Source organism: Lacerta agilis, chromosome 15 (assembly GCF_009819535.1).
Source record: "Lacerta agilis isolate rLacAgi1 chromosome 15, rLacAgi1.pri, whole genome shotgun sequence".
Lineage (NCBI taxonomy): Eukaryota > Metazoa > Chordata > Lepidosauria > Squamata > Lacertidae > Lacerta > Lacerta agilis.
The window spans coordinates 23,628,641-23,648,949 of NC_046326.1; the positions used below are offsets into that span (position 1 = coordinate 23,628,641).

Consider the following 20,309-nt stretch of genomic DNA (forward strand, 5'->3'; position numbering starts at 1 on the left):
AAAATTAAGAGGGGAGAAGCTTAAAAGAAACATTCCTAAAAGTGCTGAAGTCGGAAGGCAAATCAGAGAAATATTTATGCTATTAAATTACAGATAAATGGTTTGTTTTGGGGGGGGGGGGCGCAACTCAACCAACAAATTGCTGGATATTTTGAGGTGACATTCAGTCTTACGCCCACCTCTACAGAAGAAAGTGCATATTTATCGCAAAACGGGCTTGGAGGAAAGAAAGCGACTGTGTTTGTTCTCTTTAGTCAATCTCAATGGTGAAGACGAATAAAACCAACTCATGCTTACAGAACAAGACACATCTATTTAACTCTGTACATTTGAAGTGTTCAGATAAACTTTAAGCTTGCGTCAGGCTTTTTTTGGTGGGTGGGGTGCGGGGAGATGAAGCTTTGGCTGCAGGGTGTGTGTGATCTTTTATAGGATATGGGGAAAGATGTCCAAGAGCAGGGTGCCCCCAGCACACTTAGGGAAAAGCAGCCCAATTCATCAGTGCTTTCCAAATATCTAATCCTAAGGGGCACACTTTTAGACGCAGCTTGCCATTCCACCTCAGCACTCCAGAAAAGTACGTACAGAAGGTACCAGGTCCTTGGGGGTTTTTTCCCTCATGGGACACAATTTGGGAATGGGCTGTGCTGATCCAACAACTTTTGGAATAGCAACAGAGTGCGTGGGGATAGCTTGGGAAATAGGAGAATGCTATTGGGGAGGGTATGTTTTAAAGTGAGCTACAACAGAAATGGTGTGTGTGAGCTTCCCTTCCTCACTGCGTTTCTGGTTTTTTTTAAGGCCCCAAAAGTGCAGCTTTCCTCCTCGCGCTCCCAATTTTTCCTTCGTTGAAAACGAAGGAAGTCTCAACAGCACACATCTGGCTCGGTGAAAACAGTGTTGTTGTTTTTTCCAGTTCGACAAAGAAACTCGAAAGACAGAGGGTAAAAAACAATTCCCATGCCACAAATCAGCAAGTTAATTAAATTAATGAAGGGTGGGGAAGCTGTGGCTCTCCAAATGTTACCGGGCCGCAATGTCCATCAAACCCTGTCCCTTATCGATACCGCCTCGGGCTGATAAGGAGTTGGAATCTAATGACATTGGAGGGCCATGCTACCATGAGCCCACTGCACGGACCTAGCCAAAGAGGCTCCCCGTCGCCTCTCTGCGCGATTTACCAGCCCCACCTCGCCAGTCAGTCATTCAAATCACAGCCAGTGCCGATCTTCCTATGCTTGCCTTCAGAGGAGGCTGTCCGCTGTGTGTGTCTGCAAGAGATGCTGTTCTGCGCCTGCTTCCTTCTAAGCAGGAGCTGTGCTCAGAACACAGATTCACCCAGGGACACAAGATTTACCTTAAAAAGCAAAACCGTTTTGGGTGCAAGAATGAAGCGAGACTCCCAAATTTTAATTTGGGAAAGAAGTGTCCCAGCAGCTTTTAGGAGTTTAAGAAATGCTGGGGAAATTATTATTATTTTTTACACTTGAATGCTAATGAGCCTCTCTGGTGCTACTTATGTACACATATGAATAATGCCACTGAGGAAGAGAAAATGGAGAGCTCTTAAAATAAAAATAAAAAACCCAAATGTACAGTAAAACCGATGGGGGTGTCTTTACATTTTTTTTGGGGGGGGGGATGCTTTTAGCATCATGTCAGAACACAGACACACTTTTCACCAGCCACCCTTCCCTTCATCATGCCTTCCAAAGCCACTGATGCAGCTCCCCACCCTATCCCCAAGGAATATTTGAATGTAGAGGGTGGCAAACTTTGTCGCTGTCGCATCTGTTGGCTCCCTCCCCATTCTGTTAAGTTGCTAGTCCTCAGGGGGAAAGGAACAAAGAAAAATGAAGAAAACAGACACACACACACACACACACAACCTGACAAGATAATTTGTGTTCGCAAGTCTCTGGTGAAAGATCCGTTCTGCGTTCTCCTTCCTCGTCGACGTCTTCAAGCCTTGACCACGGAAGCGCTTTGGAACCCTTCGTGCTGCAACCCCCCTCACTGCCGCCCGTTGTTCTCTGAAGGCTGGTTGGGCGTTCTGCTCTCCGTCTGGGAGGACGTGCCTTCGAACCGCTGAGAGGCGATGGCAGCTTGGTGGGACATGCTCTTCCTCACAATGTCGCCTTTGCGCCATAACACCACCTCCTGCTCCCGCGAAAGGAGAGACGGGATCACATTATTTATCGGTTGGTACCCCCGGTATGTGCCACACATCAGACCAAAAGTTCCATCTAGAACTGCAGTTTGTTAAGGGTGCCGAGAGTTGTTAGAAGACCCCTCTTCTTCTCAGAGAGCCACAATTCCCAAAGTCCCCTGGGAAGAGGAACTGAATTCCCTTCCTAGAGAAGCCAGACTGGCTCCCTCCTTGTTGTCCTTCTGCTGGCAGGTGAACACTTTTGGGAGCTGTTTTGTTAAGGAAAGGACTTTCAAATAGTGCTGTGCTGCTTTTTCCTATCTGTACTTTAATAGATCTGTTTTTATTTTATTATAGTTAAATTACTTTTTAGCTATTGCGTGCTATGTATTTTCAGCCTTCTGTATTTTATCTGGGTTCTTTTAATCTTTGTAAGATGTCTGGAGTCCCCCTCCCCCACCAAATCTGGGGAAAAGGCAGAATATAAATAAATTTAATAATAAAGTCAAACCACTCTTGAGAATTGTAGTTCAGTGATGGGGAGAGGGGTCTCCGAACAACTCAGCACCCTACGCTACAGTTCTGAGGATTCTGGCAAGTGGGGAGGAGAGCAACCATGAAAACCTAAAGAGGTATGATATCATTTTAACTGAATAGTGCAGATGGGGCCTGAGTATTGTCCCTTCTGACAGGTAGCAACTCTCCAGGAGTACAAGCAGGGGGCATTCCCAGCCCTACTGGAGAGGCTGGGGATTGAACCTGGGACCTTCCACACAACAAGTACATAGCCTGCCACCGAGCTACATCCCTTCCTTGTCAAAGTCATTCACATGCATGTGTCCATTTCCCCCGAAATACAGCAATGGCACCGCGTGTTCAAGTGAAACCGTGCACATTTGAAACACCATCGAAAAAGCCTGCAAACACCCCATTCTGCCCCTTCTGGTGACATTTTCGGGTTTCTTGAAGCTTTAGCATGATGCACATGTGCACGATCGCACACGAATTGGATGCGCCTAAAATGGTTGCTGCCTGTGCACAGGAACACCCTCAGGAGCCAGAGAACAGTATCACAAAAGGTGTCACTGTAGGGGTGTGTGTGTGTGTGTGAGAGAGAGAGAGAGAGAGAAAGAAAGAAAGAGAGAAAGAGAGAGAGAGAGAGAGAGAGAGAGAGAGAGAGAGAGAGAGAGAGAGAGAGAGAGACTCAGTTCTTGGCCTAAACATGTCTGGAGAATTCATGAACTCCCATCAGCCCCTGCGAGCATGGCCAAAGGTCAGGGATTGGTAAATTGCAATCTGGAAACATCTGGAGGGTTACCAGTTCCGCATCTCCTAACTATGCAGCAAAGGGGCGAGAACAGCCCCACTGTCTGCGTCGAACTTCGCACAGCAGGCCTGCCCGCTTGGGACCTCAGGCAGCTGTCCCGGTAGGGCCCCACGCCACCTCACCTGCTGTTTAAAATAGCGCCGCTCCTCCTCGTCAATCAGCACGAGGTTGAGATAGTAGCGCACCGAGAACTTCTTATTGATGTCTCTCATGGTCGGTGTCAGTTCGTAGCCAGCGAGGAAGAGCCTGATGGGGATGGACTCCCCTGCAAAGGAGGCCAAAAAAAAAGCAAAACAAATTTTCCAAGCTGGAACACACTTATAACAGCAAAGCGTAAGACGAACAGAACTTCCTACCGGTTTTGTTTTCATGTTTCCACTGGAGCGAGAGCAATGGCACAACGAATAGGTGCACTGGGCAGGGATGTAGCACCTGCAGCGTTTGAGGCACTGCTGGGCTACAACGCCCATCAGCCCCAGCCAGCAGGGCCAATGGTGAACGATGAGAGGAATTGTATCCAGAAGTCACGCCTAGTGTTGGGTTCAGAGCAAGGAGATCAGAGTTCCGGTCCTCGTTCAGCTACCAAGGCCAAAGTGTGAAATTGAGGGGCCGGTGCCCTTGTTTTGATCTGTACAAATTCCCTGAATCCCCGTTCTGATATGCTCTTATAGCACAGTTTTAATGCTGCATTTTTGTTTTCTTGAGATGCTTTAAGTAAGTAAATGTACAAAAAGAGGCTGGGAGAAGAGGAATGTAAAAGAGTGTTGTAGAGAGGGGCTACAGCCCAGTGGTACAACTCATGCCTTTTTTAGCACGAGATGCCAGGTCAACTACCTGAAACCCTCAGCTAAGAATGACCTTTAGTACAGGGATGATCCACTAACAAATGTTGCTGGGACTACAACTGCCGTCATTCCTCACCATTGGCTATGCTGGCTGGGAGCTGTAGACCAAAATATCCGGAAGCCACCAGGTGGGGGGGGGGCGTGGCTGCCTTAGGGGCATCCTTCCAAGGAATCCCTCCTTACCTCTGACAGGTGCCCCATCCATGATCTCATATTTAGCTATTGTATCATTTTCATGGTAAACATTAGGGCCGGTCCCCGTGGTCTCCCTCTTGATGATGTCGATCTCCATGTGCTTGATCTTGATCCGCACTAGGAGGAAGTAGATCTTCCCAACGATCACGTCTTTTAAATGGTACCTGGGGAGAGCCGGAAATCAACAGAGGAAGTAGACTCAACAGACCAGAGAATCTCTCTTTTCACAGTTATTTGCTTGCATGCTGCTTATTTTTTTTATTTTTAAAATCTACCTAGCTTTTCCGGATCAAAGTGGCTCAAAACAAGCATTAACAAATCAGTAACAACCTTTAAACAACAAAATAGAATGACAGGTCCCCCCAGATGTTGGGACTCTAGGGCCAGGTGATATATCATCCAAAACCGGTTTCAAGTCCATATCATGCTATTGGAGGCATCCCCAAACTCGGCCCTCCAGATGTTTTGGGACTACAACTCCCATCATCCCTAGCTAACAGGAACAGTCGTCAGGGATGATGGGAATTGTAGTCCCAAAACATCTGGAGGGCCGTGTTTGGGGATCCCTGTGCTATTGGTTTCATAAGTTTTGACCTGGCAATACAGTATATTGGGACTCATGATGTGTGTTTGTGCGCTATGCAAAAAATCACAATGTGGGAAAAACTGTGAAGCCAGCCAATGCCTCTATATAGCTCCATCCTTATTTCAGACATTGTTATAGAATAGCAAGCAAATCACGGTGTTTAGCTGGTGATACATCATGAGGTTGAAAACCAGCTCCATCCTTATTTCAGACATTATGATATATCATTATATCGCAATGCTTAGCTAGTGGTGTATCACAAAGTTGAAAACCAGATAACACCCAGCCATACTGTTCGTCTCTACATAGCTCCATCCTTATTTCAGACATCATGATATATCACTATATCACAATGTTTAGATGTTGAAAACCAGATATCACCCAGCCCCGTTGGGCTCCTGTCTCTCGTAAGTTCCAGCCAGGTCAAGGACAGATGTGGGGAACCCTTGTCCCTCCAGATGTTGGTTTACAAACTGGTTCCCCAAAGCTGGTCTACACTGATTGGCAATGGCTCTCCAAGGTTTCTCATGCCTACCGGGACATCCAAGGGATTGAACCTGCAACCTTCTGCCTGGATACGCCACCAAGCTATTGCCATTCTTTAAGGAAAGTGTGGGGGGCGGTCCCAATGTTGCTGAGCTACAATTCCCATCACCCAGCGAGCGTGGCCGTGGTTGATAGGAGTGGTTACTCAGCAACCTCTTGAGGGCCTAGGGTTTCCCCCTGCACCTCTTTTAAGGGACTGCCTGCCACTCAACCAAGAAGACCATCCACGGGAGAAGAAGTGCACTTTGACGAAATCACAATCTCCAAGGGACGTCTCCCTAGTCACTTGGCTACATCCCCGTATACAAACCTCAAACACCCAACTCATTCAGTAGGAAGCCTCTGTGGAACAACTTACTTGGACTTATTGTACTCAAACTCAATATGCAGGCAATCTTCAATGCCCACCTCCATCTTGATGGAGGAATTAAGTTCTGGGTACGTGCTAAGTGTGTGTACAACAATGTCCATCTCCTTCACCACGTCGTTCAGTCTGCGGCTCACGGTGGCCCGGAGGAAGTATCTGCAAAAAAAGAAAGACGCAATTGTGGTAGCAAGTCTCTCAACAGCCGGAGGATTCATGTCTATTAAGCATCTATAAGAGATACTTAAATGCACCTTTCTTTTCGTTTTGGATGCTAGGATTTTTTATAACTGCATTCAGATTTTCCAGTTGTTTGATCTTACTGACAATAAGTGGCCTTGGATAGAAAGGTGGGATATGAATGCTTTAAAGGAAGAAAATGCAATTTTCAGCCAAAAAGGCTCTGATACCAGCTTATACACTAATCAATCCCATAACCCTATGGAGAAAACCACAGTGGAGTGGGTGCAGTTCTGTCGTGCAAAGGGAAGTCCTGTAACCAGTGAGGAAGAATGTCTGGGGAAGCAATGCATGACTGAGACCTTGAATCTGTAAGTAAAGCATTTAAACTTACTTAACAGCGTGTGGTTTACTCATTGCAAGAGGGGCAGAAAAAGGTCAGCTGCTGTGTGTAGCTGAATGGGATAAAAAATGTTTAACAACCTATATTCCTAATGCTATATTGCTGCTTATTTTTGTGAGTTTAAGACTCTGCTACTGGGACTCTTCATGTCCCACGTTCTGAATCCAGGCACTTAAGAGATTTCTTTTTTTGTTTACCCACATGCGTAAGTCCACAGAGATTCATATTTTTAATTCCACCACAGTAACTTTATTTCAGACAACCAAAGCCTTGATCTCCCTAATCTGACAGCTCCAGGTGTTCTGGATTCCAACTCCCACCAGTCCCAGCCAGTGAAGGTGTGGGAAGCTGTATTCCAAAACACCTGCCAGGCACCAGGTTGAAGGAGGTCAATTTCTTAGTGGCACTGCTGCAAAGAAAACTGGGAAAGGCTGGAGGAGCGGAGATGGAGCTCACCTCAGCTTCACGTTCTGCCCCGTGTAGGATTCATACGGTTTCTCCACGTGTGTGAATTCAAAATCAAAGGTCTGTGACTGGGTGAACTCTCCGGGGCGGGCCAAGTCCTTCACAAGTGACACGAATTCATGGTGGTTCCCTCGGTCATAATATAGCTCTAGAAGTGAAAGATTCTTGGTGAAGCAAGGCTATTTGTGGCCTCATTCCAGAAGCCTCCAGGTGAAGTGCAAGAAAATAAGAAAGGAACATTAAGGCAGAAGGTAGCCCTGGATCAACTGGTAGATCTCTGAGTGACTAGCAGTAGATTAGCAAGAATTTATGGCTCCCAATTGTTTAACAATAGAAGCAATAAAATGAATCCTTCTTGCCATAACTTATGCTGGTGAAGAAAAAGAAAGAAGCAGCTTGGGCTAACCAACCGTAGTTTTTTTGTGTGAAGATGGTGAGCTCTGTTATTTTCTGGTACCCAAAATAAATTACTGAGGTCAGAATTCTTTAGCTCTAAGCGCAAGGCTTTTTTGGCCAAGCACTGGTTGGTGGATCTAGGGGTTCCAGTAAAAAGTGAAGTAAAAGCCTGAAGTCAGCCCACCCCTGCAGTAAAGTATATCAAAGCACCAGCAAACAAAAAGATAACAATTTAAATGGATGCAGCTAATCCACAAGAAAAAATAAGTATCAACACCAGCCCAATCACATAGAGGTCAAAACCCTAAGACTAATAACCTCCACATTAAAAAGAGGCTGAAATCTGAGATGCTAAAATAATCTCTAAAAGTTGTTTTAGAAGTCCTGGAAGAATCTATTTCCTTGGTGCTGAAAAAACATTAGGTGCCAGGTGAGTCTATACAGTGTTCCATAAATGGGGAGCCACCACTGAAAAGACCCTCTCTCTTATTGCCACTGTCTGTGCTTCAGAAATGAGGGCATCAGCAGATTATTTTAGGGCCCAGGAAGATCCACAAGGGAAAAGCAGTTCCAAGAGCCAGTAGGTTCCCAAATTGTTTAGGGCTTTCACCTGCAGTAGACACCTGAATTGTCATGACAGCCCTCCCTCAAGCCGTGATGCGGAGAAAATCTTCTGGCATGGAATTTTAAAAGAAAATTTTCCGATGCAAAGATTTTCTTATGCAAAGCTTACCAGTTTTAGAAACATGTTGTTTCATAAAAAATCAATTAGTAGCACGATGAATAACTACAATACAAGTTAAATTGTATACAGCAACTAGTCAAATCTAAATTCAAAGCTGCAATTAGCTTTTTAAAATGTCTTCTCCCTAAGATTTATGCACACAACTATTCCAGCACATGAAAATAAAATGTTAAGCAGTTTTCAGCGCCTTCACTTTATTTCTTAAAATTGAAGTAACAGGTGATGTGTATGCTATTTTGTTGTCAAGTCTTTAAATGTTTGCAAGCGTTCCAATAAAAGTAATTTTCAAGTAACGCTCTGAATTGTTTGCATAAATTTAAACCACACCAAGCACAATTTATTGAACTTGCTTTTCCTAATCAAATTGTTTCTGTTCAACTACTTTTAGCTGTTGCAAAATCTTCAGATGTTTACTGAGGATGTAAAATTAACACATCATCAAGCAGAGACAGGAAAAACAGGTTGACAGAGTATAGCTGGGAAAGGTGGAAGTTTCTTCCCACAAGCTCTGGCTCAGGGAACAGTCAGAGCTGACCACATAGAACAAGGGAATCAAAACAGAAAGCCAGGATTTCCCCCCCTCCAATGTAATAAATAGGCACTTGGGGTGTCACCCGGCTTCTCAGACTGCAAAAACGAATAGGAGGCGTGGATGCACCACACACAGAGAACCGATAGAGGGTACAGAATCCTGGCCACATAAGCATTTACTGTTAGTAACAACATTTCATGTAATCTGGAAAGGGCCAGGCAAAGGAGCCAGCCAACAACGAATTCACAAAGTCGAATGAGTTTGCCAGAAATCAACCCCAATTTGCTACTCCATCCACTTAGATCAGTTTTGGAGACTGCAAGGTATGGGGAGAAGGGGCCGGGGAAACACTGATCATGCGGCGGATCCTTCACACAACCACAGGCAACCCCTGTCTCTTCAACATGCCAGTTTGGTGTTCCAAATGCTCCCTGATATTTGGGATTCTCAAGTTTATTTTTCCTGCATGCACAGATTTTGTGATTCACGTGTTGCCCACAGAGTGCAATGTTAAGAATGTCTATGCCAAGTTTGGGTTCCCTTGCAGTGCACTGCCAAGGAGGTGGGCCAGGGTATACACTGCTGGTAAAGAATCATGTGGGCTCATATATGAAAGCAGGGCTTTTTCTCAGCTGGAACTTGCCGGAATAGCACTGTATGAAAGGGTAACATGAGCATCAACCTGAAGGGCAATGGATGCGTGGGCAGGCGATCAAATCCCAGATAGAAAAATATGGAATAAGAAAAAGCAGATTAACTGCAACTAACATTTCAGAGGGAGCATAGATTCAGGGACAGCGGTTTCCAGGGGGCTGTGACTCTCATGAAGGAACCCTACACTTCTGAATTTACTACACTACTGCTAATAACTTAAGGTGACTAAAGAGATTGTTGTTAACAGTTGGCATTGTCACAAAACACTGGCTACTGCTTATATTTGCATGCATGCTCATTTTAAGTGTAGACTTGTTGCGCCCACCGATCATCACGCTTATACAGTTTTAGAGCCCGTGAGTGCAAGAGACCTCTGCCGCTGTCGCTCCCCAATGACTGGTATTAAGACAGGCAGCTTGCATCCACCCACTGATCAGCAGTGGCACAAATAAATGATAGTCAGGTAACCTTTTCTAACATTATTGGCGGAGGCAAACATCAGTATTCTCAGAAGAAAACCCCAATTTCACTGCTGGTGAGAACAAAATTTAAAGCAGGCTGTAGCTCAGCCGTAAAGCATTTGCCTGGCACACCCAATAAGGTCCTAGGTTGAATCCTGGCACCTCCAGTTAAAAGGAGCAAGTAGCAGGAACATAAGACTAACCTGCTGAATCAGCCCAACACCTCCTCTAGTCCAGCATCCTGCCTGCACAGTGGCTAATCAGATGTCCGTGGAAAGCCTGAAAGCTGGACATTGACTGCAACAGTACTCTGCCCACATGCAATTCCCAGCAACTCCTTTTCAGAGGCATTGTGTCTCTGACAATGGAGGCAGAATACAGCCATCCTGGGCAGCAGCTGCCAACAGCCTTTTACTCCATGAATCTGTCTAATCCTCTTTCAAAGCCATCCAGATTGGTGGCCATCACTGCCTGTTATGGGACAGGAAGGACTTTGCCTGGGATGCTGGAAAAGCAGTAACCTACTGGAGCGGACAATACAAGTCAGGACAGACCCAATGGTTAGATTCATTAGAGGGCCATGGCTCAGGGGTAAAGCATCTACCTTGCAAGCAGAAGGTCCCCGGTTCAATCTCCAGGTGGGGTTGGGAACGGGAGAGACCCCTGCCAGGCAACATAGAGAATGCTGAGTCAGATGGACCCAGTGGCCTGACTCGGCACAAGGCTGCTTCTTAGGCTCCCACCTGAGGGCTGTCAATGGCTGTGAGTCACAGCAGCCAGAAACACCAACTTTCTCCTTGTCTCTCTTTTTAAAGAGACAGTACAATGCAAGAAACAGATGCTGGAAATCAACAACATGGATGGATATGGTCCATGTGCCCCTGCCTGCTACGCTCCCCATCTATCTTGGTCAACACCACTGGCAGGATTGCAAACCACAGAGAGCACAGCTTTTCCAGGTTGGGACAAGGCAACACGTAAGCCAAAGATTAGGGAACTCCCAAGAGTTGTTGGGCTCTCATTCCCATCAGCTCCAGCCAGCATGTAGCCCAACAACCTCTGGAGGGCCACAGGTTCCTCACCCTCCAACTAGGCTAAATCAATGGCTGTGTTCAAAAGCAGCAATAAGAAAAATGGGAGGGGACTCCCTTGGCAATTCAGATACACCTTCGCTTACTTAAAACATGGTGGAGCTGAATTTGACAAGGAGATGTGCCTATCACATCTTAAGAACCCAGAGCCTGCACAGTCTATCTATTAAAACAGTTCCCTTTCCCAACCATTCTTCTCCTTCAGCGTATGGTATGTTGTTGTTGTTGTTGTTCAGTCGTTCAGTCGTGTCCGACTCTTCGTGACCCCATGGACCAGAGCACGCCAGGCACGCCTATCCTTCACTGCCTCTCGCAGTTTGGCCAAACTCATGTTAGTAGCTTCAAGAACACTGTCCAACCATCTCATCCTCTGTCGTCCCCTTCTCCTTGTGCCCTCCATCTTTCCCAACATCAGGGTCTTTTCTAGGGAGTCTTCTCTTCTCATGAGGTGGCCAAAGTACTGGAGCCTCAACTTCAGGATCTGTCCTTCTAGTGAGCACTCAGGGCTGATTTCTTTGAGAATGGATAGGTTTGATCTTCTTGCAGTCCATGGGACTCTCAAGAGTCTCCTCCAGCACCATAATTCAAAAGCATCAATTCTTCGGCGATCAGCCTTCTTTATGGTCCAGCTCTCACTTCCATACATTACTACTGGGAAAACCATAGCTTTAACTATACGGACCTTTGTCGGCAAGGTGATGTCTTTGCTTTTTAAGATGTTGTCTAGGTTTGTCATTGCTTTTCTCCCAAGAAGCAGGCGTCTTCTAATTTCGTGACTGCTGTCACCATCTGCAGTGATCATGGAACCCAAGAAAGTGAAATCTCTCACTGCCTCCATTTCTTCCCCTTCTATTTGCCAGGAGGTGATGGGACCAGTGGCCATGATCTTAGTTTTTTTGATGTTGAGCTTCAGACCATATTTAGCGCTCTCCTCTTTCACCCTCATTAAAAGGTTCTTTAATTCCTCCTCACTTTCTGCCATCAGGGTAGTATCATCAGCATATCTGAGGTTGTTGATATTTTTTCCGGCAAACTTAATTCCGGTTTGGGATTCATCCAGTCCAGCCTTTCGCATGATGAATTCTGCATATAAGTTAAATAAGCAGGGAGACAATATACAGCCTTGTCGTACTCCTTTCCCAATTTTGAACCAATCAGTTGTTCCATATCCAGTTCTAACTGTAGCTTCTTGTCCCACATAGAGATTTCTCAGGAGACAAATGAGGTGATCCGGCACTCCCATTTCTTTAAGAACTTGCCATAGTTTGCTGTGGTCGACACAGTCAAATGCTTTTGCGTAATCAATGAAGCAGAAGTAGATGTTTTTCTGGAACTCTCTAGCTTTCTCCATAATCCAGCGCATGTTTGCAATTTGGTCTCTGGTTCCTCTGCCCCTTCGAAATCCAGCTTGCACTTCTGGGAGTTCTCGGTCCACATACTGCTTAAGCCTGCCTTGTAGAATTTTAAGCATAACCTTGCTAGCGTGTGAAATGAGTGCAATTGTGCGGTGGTTGGAGCATTCTTTGGCACTGCCCTTCTTTGGGATTGGGATATAGACTGATCTTCTCCAATCCTCTGGCCACTGCTGAGTTTTCCAAATTTGCTGGCATATTGAGTGTAGCACCTTAACAGCATCATCTTTTAAAATTTTAAATAGTTCAGCTGGAATATCATCACTTCCACTGGCCTTGTTGTTAGCGAGGCTTTCTAAGGCCCATTTGACTTCACTCTCCAGGATGTCTGGCTCAAGGTCAGCAACCACATTACCTGGGGTGTATGAGACCTCCATATCTTTCTGGTATAATTCCTCTGTGTATTCTTGCCACCTCTTCTTGATGTCTTCTGCTTCTGTTAGGTCCTTTCCACTTTTGTCCTTAATTGTGGTAATCTTTGTACGAAATCTTCCTTTCATATCTCCAATTTTCTTGAACAAATCTCTGGTTTTTCCCATTCTGTTATTTTCCTCTATTTCTTTGCATTGCTCGTTTAGAAAGGCCCTCTTGTCTCTCCTTGCTATTCTTTGGAAATCTGCATTCAATTTCCTGTATCTTCCACGATCTCCCTCGCATTTTGCTTGCCTTCTCTCCCCCGCTATTTGTAAGGCCTCATTGGACAGCCACTTTGCTTTCTTGCATTTCTTTTTCATTGGGATGGTTTTCGTTGCTGTCTCCTGTATAATGTTACGAGCCTCCATCCACAGTTCTTCAGGCACTCTATCCACCAAATCTAAATCCTTAAACCTGTTCTTCACTTCAACTGTGTATTCATAAGGAATTTGATTTAGATTGTATCTTACTGGCCCAGTGGTTTTTCCTACTTTCTTCAGTTTAAGCTGGAATTTTGCTATAAGAAGCTGATGATCTGAGCCACAGTCAGCTCCAGGTCTTGTTTTTGCTGAGTGTATAGAGCTTCTCCATCTTTGGCTGCAGAGAATATAATCAATCTGATTTCGATGTTGCCCATCTGGTGATGTCCATGTGTAGAGTCGTCTCTTGTGTTGTTGGAAAAGAGTGTTTGTGATGACCAGCTTGTTCTCTTGACAGAACTCTATTAGCCTTTGCCCTGCTTCATTTTGAACTCCAAGGCCAAACTTGCCAGTTGTTCCTTTTATCTCTTGACTCCCTACTTTAGCATTCCAATCCCCTATAATGAGAAGAACATCCTTCTTTGGTGTCATTTCTATAAGGTGTTGTAAGTCTTCATAGAATTGATCAATTTCAGTTTCTTCAGCACTGGTAGTTGGTGCATAAACTTGGATTACTGTGATGTTAAAAGGTCTGCCTTGGATTCGTATCGAGATCATTCTATCATTTTTGAAATTGCATCCCAGTACAGCTTTCGCCACTCTTTTGTTGACTATGAGGGCCACTCCATTTCTTTTACGGGATTCCTGCCCACAGTAGTAGATATGATAGTCATCCGAACTGAATTCGCCCATTCCTGTCCATTTTAGTTCACTGATGCCTAGGATGTCAATGTTTATTCTTGCCATCTCATTTTTTACCACATCCAGCTTTCCAAGGTTCATGGTTCTTACATTCCAGGTTCCTATGCAATACTTTTCTTTACAGCATTGGACTTTCCTTTCGCTTCCAGGCATATCAGCAACTGTGCGTCCTTTCGGCTTTGGCCCAGCCGCTTCATCAGCTCTGGATCTACTTGTACTTGTCCTCCGCTCTTCCCCAGTAGCATGTTGGACGCCTTCCGACCTGAGGGGCTCATCTTCCAGCGTCATATCTTTTATATGCCTGTTGTCTTTGTCCATGGAGTTTTCTTGGCAGGGATACTGGAGTGGCTTGCCAGTTCCTACTCCAGGTGGATCACGTTTGGTCCAAACTCTCCACTATGACCTGTCCATCTTGACCTGTCCATAGCTTCCTGAGTAATTCAAGCCCCTTCGCCACGACAAGGCAGTGATCCATGAAGGTATGGTATAGAGAGATATATGCTAGTTATGTCTGTGAGGTTCTGTTCACTAGGCCTCTCTCTCTCTCTTTTTCCTTTATACCAAGGGGTATACTGCTTTGATAGAGCTTCTATTCATCCATCTTGCCTAATAGCTCTAAGTAGACCTATCCAGCATGAAAATCAGCCCACTCTTCTTACCAAGAGGTACACTGACTCAGAAGAGCACAAAGAGTGCCTTATTGGATCAGGCTAATGGCCCACTGGATGCCTATGGGAAGCCCAGAAGCAGGACCTGAATGCAACAGCATGATTCCCACCAACTAATATTCAGAGGATGCTGCCTCTGACAGTGGAGGTACAACACGGTCATCATGGCTAGTTGCCACAGAAAGCCCTACCGTCCACAAATGTGTCTCTCAGACCATACACAGAAAATGTGGTGCTGCTGCCAGACATCCTACATAAATCTTTTTCAACAGCCCAGTAGACTTCCGATTTGAAGGCGGGGACCATTACAGGCGCGTCCAATTGGCACATGCAGGGAGTTGCCTGTTCTGGGTAGAATATTAAATTGGGGGGGGGGGCTAAATGAAGATGACTTTATGTGGAGGTGATACAGGGTGGATAATGAATAGGGGCAACTGAACTAGAACTAAACTGAATTGGAGCAGAACCTGTTGGGAAAATTAACTGGGGGCAGATGACTAGAAAAGGAAAAGTTGACAGCTATGGCCGTTTCCCAATGCAAAAAAAAGGAAGATTGACAGCTCTGGTTCAAGGCCACATTCTGACCATATATTTAAACTCCTACGTATGACACCACTTTGAACAGCCATGGCTTCCCCCAAAGAATGCTGGGAGCTGTAGTTTGTTAAGGGTCCTGAGAACTGTTTGAAGGCCCCTATCCCACTCACAGAGGTACAATTGCCAGAGTGGTTTCCCACCAGTCCTTCTTCCCAGGGGACTCTTGAGAACAGTAGCTCTGTGAGGTCTCCCAACAATTCTCAGTATCCTTAAACTACAGTTCCCAGAATTCTACTGGGAGAAAAACCATGACTGTTTGGGTATCATAGTGCTTTTAATGTATGGTGTGAATGTGGCCCCAAATAATCCAACTGGACCAACTGATGGAGGTTTAGTTTTACCACCATGGATGGCAAGTACCGACCGAACTTACCGATCTGCCCAATGAACTCCACCTTGATGCCCTGGTGCTCCAGCCGTTTGTTTGGGTGCTTGAGGGTGAGGATGACCCTCCCCGAAACCGTCTCACCGTCATAGAAGAGGAAATATTTCTCCTTCTTGCCCTCCTCGGTCTTATGCTCTGCCCGGCGCCTGCTCTCTGCGTCGCTCAGGACCAATTCCAGATCTGCACTCTGTCCGAACCCAAAGAAGCTCATGGCGATGTCGGGGAAGGGATGCAGCACCTCAGAGGGCTAAGGCGGTGCCGAGCAGCACAGAACGGGGCAGCTGCTGTGCAAGTCTTGTTCTCCAGGCGGGAACTTTCACAGATGCTGTGAAGAAGGAGCAACCTTGCAAGCCCACGATGCAATCTTGGCTTGTCTGGCTAAAGAACAGTTACCAAAGTAAGAAAAGGAAACCACAGGATCCTGGTGCATAAGGAAACCTGGGTGTGCTAGGGCAGGACTAAGGCTCTGTTGGGCAAAGGGGCTCAGAGCAAAAGGAGGACTATTTAGTGGGGTAAGGAAACTGGGGTGATGGAAGGAAGGGGGGTAGGCAGGTGCTGTCTGGACCCAAGAAGAAGAATGATAACTGATGTTCTGCAAGCTACAGCTCCGAAGGCCTGGAAAGGCTAGACCCAAGAACTAGCAGGGATCAAGGCAGCCCCAGGTTGGGGGCGCTGCTCCCTCACCTTCGGGCGCCAATGCAAGGAAGGTGGGCGTGCAAGGAGGAGGAGCGGGAAGGGGGCGTTCACAGCTAGAGACGGAATGCAACGTTGCAAGCCGTGGGGGACATGGTTGGTGGTAACGGGGAAAGGGGGAGAGGCAGCAGCTTCGGCAGGGAATGGGAAGAAGCATGCACGGAGGACTCTGCTGCTGGGGGGGGCGGGCGGAGGGGGTAGGCGTGTGCAATCTACGGGCCCACTTCGCTGGGCGTTTCAAATAAAAACTATAAATAAATAAATAAATAAATAAGAGCCGTGGAATGGGGGTGGGGTTGGAAAATCGACGGGGGCGTTGCTCCCTGGGAGGAAAGGAAAAGGTGGCGGAGGGAGGTTGCTGCAGGAAGGCCCGAGGCTCCGGAGAGCAATGCCGTGCAGCGAAATGCAACGCAGCACCGGAGCATTCACTGCACAGCCGGACCTTTGCAAAATAATAATAATAATAATAATAATGGAAGAAGGATGACAGCCGCCGCCGCCGCCGCTCCGATGATGCGCTGCCTCTTCCCCGCCTTCGCCTGGGCTGCTCTCGCTGCTGGTTGCGGAGCTCGCGCCGCGTCCCGGACCTGGGGCCTCGTACTGCGCACGCGTCCTTCCCGTTCCTGGGCAAAGGGGAGGAGGGGGAGCCGGGGAGGGGAAGGCCCGCCTCTCCGTCCCTCCACCCCAGCGCGCTCACGGGACGCATGCGCAGTCCTCCTCCTTCGGAGGCGGGGCCCGCGGCCCTTGGTACGCCGGCGCAGTGCGAGAGGCCAGCGCCCACTCCACTCCCTCGCGTCTCGGGGCGGCGGTGATTGGCTAACGGGGAGGGCAGGCGGTGATTGGACGGTTCGAAGGCAGCGGCGGGGGTTGAGGCTAAAGCGGCAGAAGCGATGGCGGCGGAGAGGCTGCTTTGCGCTCTGGGGCAGTGGGGCCTCCGTGATGTTAGCCAGGGTGAGTGCGGCGGCTTCGGGCGGGGTTGGGATAGCGACCGCGAGTCCTTCATTGGTTGTGGGAGAGAGGCAGGACTCCTGGGTCCTTTCTATATAAACATATATAATGGAGCCTGGCGTGTTCTGGTGCATGGAGTCTTCTAAAAAAAATCTAAATATTCAGGAGGTTGTCATATTATGCCTGTGTTCAGCTGTGTTACAGTTTGCATGCTGTTTTAGGGTATCTGCCTTGCTTAGTATTACACTGTTCAAACTGTCAGGGCTTCCCCCAAAGCTTCCTTGGACTCCAGTGAAGGGATGTGATTGTTATAATACGTCCCGCGGGGGCAAGCGGGTAGGGACGAAGCTTGCGTGCCCTCCTGGCTAATGAGTCCAGGGGCACATTAGTAATATGTGATTGTTCCCCAGCTTGAAGAACAACACACACAAGCCAGTGAAGGCTAAAAACTTCTTTATTGCAGGTAAATTGCAGAGTATGTCTCTGCTAGCCAGCTCATGATTTCAGAGCTGTCTATAATAGCGTCTGGCATCTCTGGAGGCAGAACTGAAAGTAAAGTACAACAGTACAGTAAAAAAACAAAAAAAAACATTACGTGTGTGGGAAAGCTGGTAGAACTAGTGGCTTTCCCACAGGATAAAAACAGACACAGTCATGCTGGCCTCGCTGCTGCAGCCTTCGCAGCTCGGCTTGTAATAATAATATCACAACATCCTCCCCCGATATTAGACAATGAAAGAGCGGCAAAAGCTAAGGCATCATCAAGAGAAGCAAACAAACAGTTATCATATACACAGTATGACTCTGTCGTCTTTGTTCCATCCATGGAACTCTCTGAGACTGGTTCTACCAGCTGGAGCCTGCTCGGCTTGTAATAATATCACAACAGTGATTCCATTTTATTATGTTGTAAGATTGTCATTGCATTTTGTAATTGAGGGAAAGTTTCTGGTCTGAAAACATCTTTATACATTTTAATAAACCTTTTTCCTCCCCAGCCTGGGTTGACACAACCTGGGAGCTAGATTTCACAGAGACTGAGCCTTTGGATTCTGAACTAGAGGCTGTGATAACGGACAATGGTTTGGATGCCTTTTCCCAGCTCTACACTGCTCTCTACCCCTTTGCTGCAGATGACCATGAAACCACAGAAGTAAGAAGCATGTTTGTGATGTTAGCAAAGATTGGCTTGTTTTGTTCTAATTCACTGGTGGAGATTTTAATCCTGCATTTCCCAATCTGGTGCCCTTCAGATGTTTTGGACTGCAACTCCCAACTGCCCCAGTCAGCATGGACGATTGTCAGGAATGATGGGAATTGTAGTCCAAAGTGTTTGGTGGGCACCAGGTTAGGGATAGGTTGCAAAAGATTGGCAGTTAGAGCTCTGGCAGGACAGATAACAGTTCTTGCCTCCCTGAAGCCTGTTGCTTGACCATGTACAGCCTGATCCTTATTCAGAGTTGAGCTACGCCTAAGCCCTTTGGAACCAGCAGAGTTAAACCAGCACTCCTAATTATGTAGAATTGCAGCTTTCAAGCATTCCTAATTGCATAGAATCCCAGCCTTCCATATGATTGTCATCTGTAACATGCCCTATGTAATTCCCGAGGATTATAGCCATTCCATCAGGTGTGGGAGAGAGATTTCGCTAGACTTCATCTCCCATCAGCCCCAACTAGAATAGCCAATTTTTTTGGGGGGGGGAGTTGTAGTCCAGCAGCATTTGGAGGGCCACGGGCTCCTCGCCTGGTATAGGTGGTGATTATTTCAAGCCAGTGTTTTTTAACCAATTTCTGGGGAACTCTGGAAATCTTAGGACGGTTAATGGGTTTCCTTGATGAGAAGACTAATGACTGTGGGATTATCTGAGATGGAGCCTTCAAACCGCTGCCACTATGGTTGCTCTCTGGGAATGTGCAGACACAGACAATAATTGGGAGTTTTTTAGGACATGCTCTCAAGCGTTATGGCACGATGGTGGGGCCTGATGGGCCTAGCCGGTGAGCTCAGCATGCACTGTCATGTCCCAGAATCTTCTGTGGCATGCAGAAGTTCCTCGGTAGGCCAGGAGATGTGGAGAACATAAGGTCAAAAGCATGGTAACTCCTGCTCTGAACCAATTGCACAGCTGGGAAAGTAGAACCAGTGATGCTTTCTCCCTTGAAATTCAGAGCATGCAGTGGGCTCCCATGTGGATATTTGATGTTATGATATGGCAGGTGTTGTGTTTTTTCTTGTCAGATTTCCCCCCATTTTTGTTTCAGAGTGCCTGGGCCCTGTTTGTGGAGAACAGTATCAGCCACAATGCCTTTGTCGCCATTTTGTATCACTTTGTCCAAGAGGCCCAGAATAAAAAGGCCAATGTTCATCAGCGGTTGTATGCTCTTCATGCTGCTGGATTATACTTCTTATTGGTTGAAATTCCAGGTAAGCAGGAGAGGTGCTTGGATAACACTTTTACCTGTCCTTTGCATGGTCGTCCTGAGTATATGTAATTGGATATAAGCTTGATGGGTATCAATGAGGCTATGCTAAATTAGGCCAGTAAATAAGCAATCTCCTAGCTGCCTATGGTGACACAGAATTAATTCCAGGCAACAGAGTTTCCACCCTTCATGGACCAAAAACAATTGAGCTGGGTATACATGGGGCAAGTGGGCCATCAAAATAAAAATAAAATTGTTGGTTAGTAATAGTTGTGAAGGTACCTGCAAGGCTGTCATAAGCTGTCAAAAATTGTTTGAATGCCAGAGTGGAGGACAGGCTCTGTGTTTATTGGTTTAGCTGCAATGCTGGGAGTGACCCATGAAGGAGATCACTGCTGTCTTGAAGGAAGTGATGGTGTCAAGTGGCCAAGGCACCAATGATGGAAGCACTTGGAGTGTAGGGAGGAGGCTGGCCAGTGAAGCCGGGGACGAAGGTGCAAAGGTTGCTTATAACCAAAGTCCAATGAGTTTGCAGCCAAATGAAGATTTGAAATGGATGCTTCCCATTGAGGGTTTTAATCTGGGCCTGCCCCACTGTTAGACAGTGTGAGGGGGTCTGTCTTAACTCAGAGCTTTGGGGATCCTGCTAAAAGACAGCAAAGCATCCATTTTGTTTTCATTATTATCGTTCTGTTACAGGCATAGG

General features: G+C 46.6%; 2 protein-coding genes across 2 annotated transcripts in view; one reads left to right on the top strand and one right to left on the bottom strand.

Moving 5' to 3' along the window:
• Nucleotides 1–1,890: 1,890 nt before the first annotated feature.
• VPS26B (VPS26, retromer complex component B) lies at nucleotides 1,891–15,747 on the bottom strand. The gene is made up of 6 exons (XM_033171645.1): nucleotides 15,525–15,747; nucleotides 7,052–7,208; nucleotides 6,007–6,171; nucleotides 4,505–4,680; nucleotides 3,599–3,741; nucleotides 1,891–2,160 (listed from the first exon to the last, which is right to left on the bottom strand). Exons 1-6 carry the CDS (start codon nucleotides 15,745–15,747, stop codon nucleotides 2,014–2,016), a joined length of 1,011 nt encoding a protein of 336 aa, XP_033027536.1. The 3' UTR covers nucleotides 1,891–2,013.
• Nucleotides 15,748–17,082: 1,335 nt separating this feature from the next.
• Nucleotides 17,083–20,309, top strand: part of NCAPD3 (non-SMC condensin II complex subunit D3) — a 40,003-nt gene continuing 36,776 nt past the window's right edge. Inside the window, exons 1-3 of the mRNA XM_033171786.1 lie at nucleotides 17,083–17,180; nucleotides 18,176–18,330; nucleotides 19,442–19,604. Of these exons, the coding sequence (XP_033027677.1) occupies nucleotides 17,120–17,180; nucleotides 18,176–18,330; nucleotides 19,442–19,604 (379 nt within the window). The 5' untranslated portion in view covers nucleotides 17,083–17,119. The remainder of the gene's footprint in view (nucleotides 17,181–18,175; nucleotides 18,331–19,441; nucleotides 19,605–20,309) is intronic.

Coding starts and splice junctions, on each gene's coding strand:
- VPS26B (XM_033171645.1), bottom strand. CDS start 15,747: ATGAGCTTCTTTGGGTTCGGACAGAGTGCAGATCTGGAATTGGTCCTG. Junction 7,209..15,524: donor GGAGTTCATTGGGCAGATCG/GTAAGTTCGGTC, acceptor TTTCACTTCTAG/AGCTATATTATGACCGAGGG. Junction 3,742..4,504: donor GGATGGGGCACCTGTCAGAG/GTAAGGAGGGAT, acceptor CCTCCTTTGCAG/GGGAGTCCATCCCCATCAGG.